Raw genomic sequence first — 3,513 nt, 5'->3', positions numbered from 1 at the left:
CATCCTCGCACATCCCCGGTTTATATACCACGGATACAGTGCGAGGAGGCGTAACGTACCTAACTTAAACAAGTATGGGAAAAATTATCACAGGAAACAGTGAAAATAATTATTGTACTACCTAGTAGGTAAACATTTAATTTAATAACATCTTACATGCTCAATATTAAATCTTAATCTACTTAGGGTATCTTTTTATTGCCCTATGCTACTTAATTTATATCATTTTGCACAATATAACGTGGGATTACTTCCGATTTAAATGTTATAGCTTAGAAAGTAGTAGGTATGATATGCTGTTAATAATGGATCCTAATAATACAATACGTAAGTGCGTACGGTACCTTCCTAATTTAATAATTATCTAATCATCCACCCACCACCCACCTATGTACCTAATAGGACCTATGGTTTTTACTCATTTTAGTTCTAATACTTAGTGTTTCGTAGCAGTTTGTTGTTGCCTCCAAAATTCTTCTCTATTTTCCAAAAATCGTATCGCCTCCTCCGCTTGCTTCAGAACCACGACGTTTTTCTTATCCGCAATTGCTAGGTCTGGGTTCTTGAGGAGATTCTCCAAATAGATCTTGTCAGACATCAGCTGACCTAAAACTGGCCGGGACGATTTCGATAGTCTACGTTTATTTGGGGCCTTCTTCACCGCTTTTACTGCGCCGATGGTATTTTCTATGGCCTCCTGAAACAATAAATCAAAATACCAGTGCAAAATACATAAATATTAATTTTTAATGATTTCTATTTTGTTAATTTTCTTGTCCCTTCCAAATAAAAGTGATATCAAACCATTTTACAAGGGTTCGACAAGTTAGGTAGGATATTGCATGAGTTTGATCACAATGTGGTATTGTGGTACACGTTGAGTGAGCTATTGAAGAGTTGAGCTAAAGATTAAACATAATGTCAGTGTTATGTAGGTAGGTAAAATAGTTGGCGCTTATGACCATTCAAGACCAGAGTTACGGAAAACATTTTTTTTAAATTTATAGACTAGAGCTTGGCTGTGCGTTGTGCGTTAATATTAGCATCCAATTTCATTTTCAATACTTTTTCCGTATTGACCTGGTCCTTCCGACACTCACCGAAGCATAAAATATACAAGTTCTTTTTTAAAATAAATAAATTACCCTTCCTAGTTCCTACTGAGAAGAAAAAGCAAGAATCTACCATTTCCACTGATTGCGGACTATCTAAACTAATTCTAATAAGCTCAATAGCACAAAACAAATGGGTAGATTCCTCAGTCCTACATAAATGTTCAAGCGTATAATTTTTAGATATACTTTCTTAGGGCAAACCCACCTGAGCTTTTTGAACTCCAAGCCTAAATTCACTCAGATCAGGTCTCGCACGCAGTCCTCGGTGATAGTGAACCAGGCTCAATTCAAACTCGCCGCAATAGTACAGTGCTTCAGCTTTCTGAAGCAGTGCCTTTGCGTGTTTGGGGTCGAGCTTCAGGGCGATCTCCGCATCTTCCAGGGCTTTGTGAGGCTCGCCGAGGAGCAGGTAGCATCGGCTGCGAGACACGTAAGCTGCTTTTTCGTCAGGGGCTAGATCGATTGCCTGAAACAAAGAATAATTTTCTTAGAGTGCATTTCAGAAGCTTTTTAAAATTGTTCATGTTCGTAGGTCCGCAACGACGCGATGGTTTTCATTTCAATTTTATCTTCATCCGTGATTTCTTATGAATGAATGACATTGAGATTGTTATTTAAAAGTCCTGACTCCTGAGGGAAATGTAAAAAGTACTTAGCTCTAGTATAATTATATATCCATTTCAAAAATCAGGTCGATCCGTTGCTTCGTTGCGGCGTGATGGATAAGACGTAAAAACAAAATGAAAACAAAAATTTTGGAGTGGGACACCTGACAGAAGCAAACTTGTACTCTGTTCCGCTCAATCATACGGCCAACCAATGAGATACCTACTACTTACATCGCGTTCCATTTTATAAAAGACCGCCATCACCTACCTAAAGCTGCACTTAAAAAATAGTGTACGCAAGCGCGCAGACAAAAGCTAATTAGCAGCAAATCATTATGCATTGGTCAAATAAATATGTATCTACAACATCTACAATAGCTTCTCTTTTCTTCGTCCTGTAACTGTTTATTTGATAAGTCTTTTTACATTTAAATTAGCTTCAAAATATCATGTCATGTCATTAAGAATACCTTATCGACAAACGTCAGCGCAGTGCGATATCCCTCGCGCATCATCTCAGCACGTGCCAACGCCAGCAACGTGCCAGCATCAGCCTCCATCGGGATCTGCAGATTGTTGCTCCTCTCCGCCTTATCCTTCATACTCAGGGACTGCTTGATGTCCCTCGTCCCTATCACAACAGCTGCAGCCCGATCTTTATCAGTGTATAACTCTTCTTCCCGACGACGTCTCTCACGCTTTGGCTTCCGACGAACTCTCCTTTTTTGAGGTTTTTCAGACACCTTTCGTATTATTACGGTCAAATTTTCATCATCAGTAGAGTCGAGCTTTTCCACTGGAGCTCGTTTGCTGATGGACGCTTTCGGGACTGGTAGCTCCTCATCGTCTTCTCCTGTTCCGACGCGAACGAAGCTCTGCAGGAACTCAGAGTCCTTTGTCGGGCCGAGGATGGACCGCACTTGAGCTTTAGCATTATCCTCACTTTCGAAAGTCACAGTTAAATTCGACATGTTGGTGATCTCGCGTTACGTAACATGTAGGTGTGTGAAGAGGCATCGATACCGACGCCCGAGCTGTGGTCGTCATGGTGACAGAATGTGTTTTCGCACCCACTTATCGCCTTCCGTTTCCCTAAAGTGGTTGGGAAATAGGGATGCTTTTGGGTGTTGCATTTTACGATTTCTCTCCTCACATAAATCGAAGGTAGGTAAGAAAGTTTTCCAAATTTCAAAAGCTTTTAGAAGCTTGTATCTTCGTATACTTACTACGTAAGTGTACCTATACTTGGCAAGTGCGTACGTCTATCGTATGTGAGTGGTATACTATACCTACTGGCTTCGATGGCGGGTTGAGATTTTCTTAAACTCATAAAAAGATAGACCGAGACGTAAAGTTACGTGTTTCGTTGTATGATATCCTTTTACTTAGATAGTCAACTAGATACCTAGCGTATAAGTACATACACTTTTTGCCAACGTTATAGGTAGGGCCAATCATTATCGTCACCATCATCGACCCATCGCCGGCTCATCACTGAGCCCGGGTCTCCTCTCAGAATGAGAAGGATTTGGCCACGGATTCCACCACGCTGGCCAAGTACGGATTGGCAGGTACTAGTAGGTGTGTTATTTCAGCATGTTTCGTTTTAAATCCTTCAACACTCTACAAGGGGTTTTTATTATTTTTGTTTCTGCAGAAGAATATTTTCAAAACATTGCACTTAGGTAAATGTTTTTTTTTGTTCACTTGTGGTTTAAGCAAAATATGAGTCTCAAGGAGCCGTTGGACAAACACGGTACACGGTCCGGTCGTGAAAAACCCTTCAAGGG

General features: G+C 40.5%; 1 protein-coding gene across 1 annotated transcript; it reads right to left on the bottom strand.

Moving 5' to 3' along the window:
• Positions 1-206: 206 nt before the first annotated feature.
• On the bottom strand, positions 207-2,694 carry LOC117996900 (outer dynein arm-docking complex subunit 4). Its single transcript, XM_034985044.2, has 3 exons — positions 2,194-2,694; positions 1,321-1,581; positions 207-697 (listed from the first exon to the last, which is right to left on the bottom strand). The coding sequence occupies exons 1-3, from the start codon at positions 2,692-2,694 to the stop codon at positions 437-439; spliced, it is 1,023 nt and encodes a 340-aa protein (XP_034840935.1). The 3' UTR covers positions 207-436.
• Between the last annotated feature and the right edge of the window lie 819 nt (positions 2,695-3,513).

The sequence above is a fragment of the Maniola hyperantus genome, chromosome 1, assembly GCF_902806685.2.
Source record: "Maniola hyperantus chromosome 1, iAphHyp1.2, whole genome shotgun sequence".
Taxonomy (NCBI): Eukaryota; Metazoa; Arthropoda; class Insecta; order Lepidoptera; family Nymphalidae; genus Maniola; species Maniola hyperantus.
Note: the sequence above shows the minus strand (reverse complement) of the source record. Positions and strands in the feature narration are given on the sequence as shown.

Excerpts from the sequence above, each read along its gene's own strand:
- LOC117996900 (XM_034985044.2), bottom strand. The coding sequence starts at position 2,694 with ATGTCGAATTTAACTGTGACTTTCGAAAGTGAGGATAATGCTAAAGCT. Across the intron at positions 1,582-2,193 it reads CGCTGACGTTTGTCGATAAG|GCAATCGATCTAGCCCCTGA; the intron begins GTATTCTTAATG and ends TCTTTGTTTCAG. Across the intron at positions 698-1,320 it reads TTGGAGTTCAAAAAGCTCAG|GAGGCCATAGAAAATACCAT; the intron begins GTGGGTTTGCCC and ends TTATTGTTTCAG.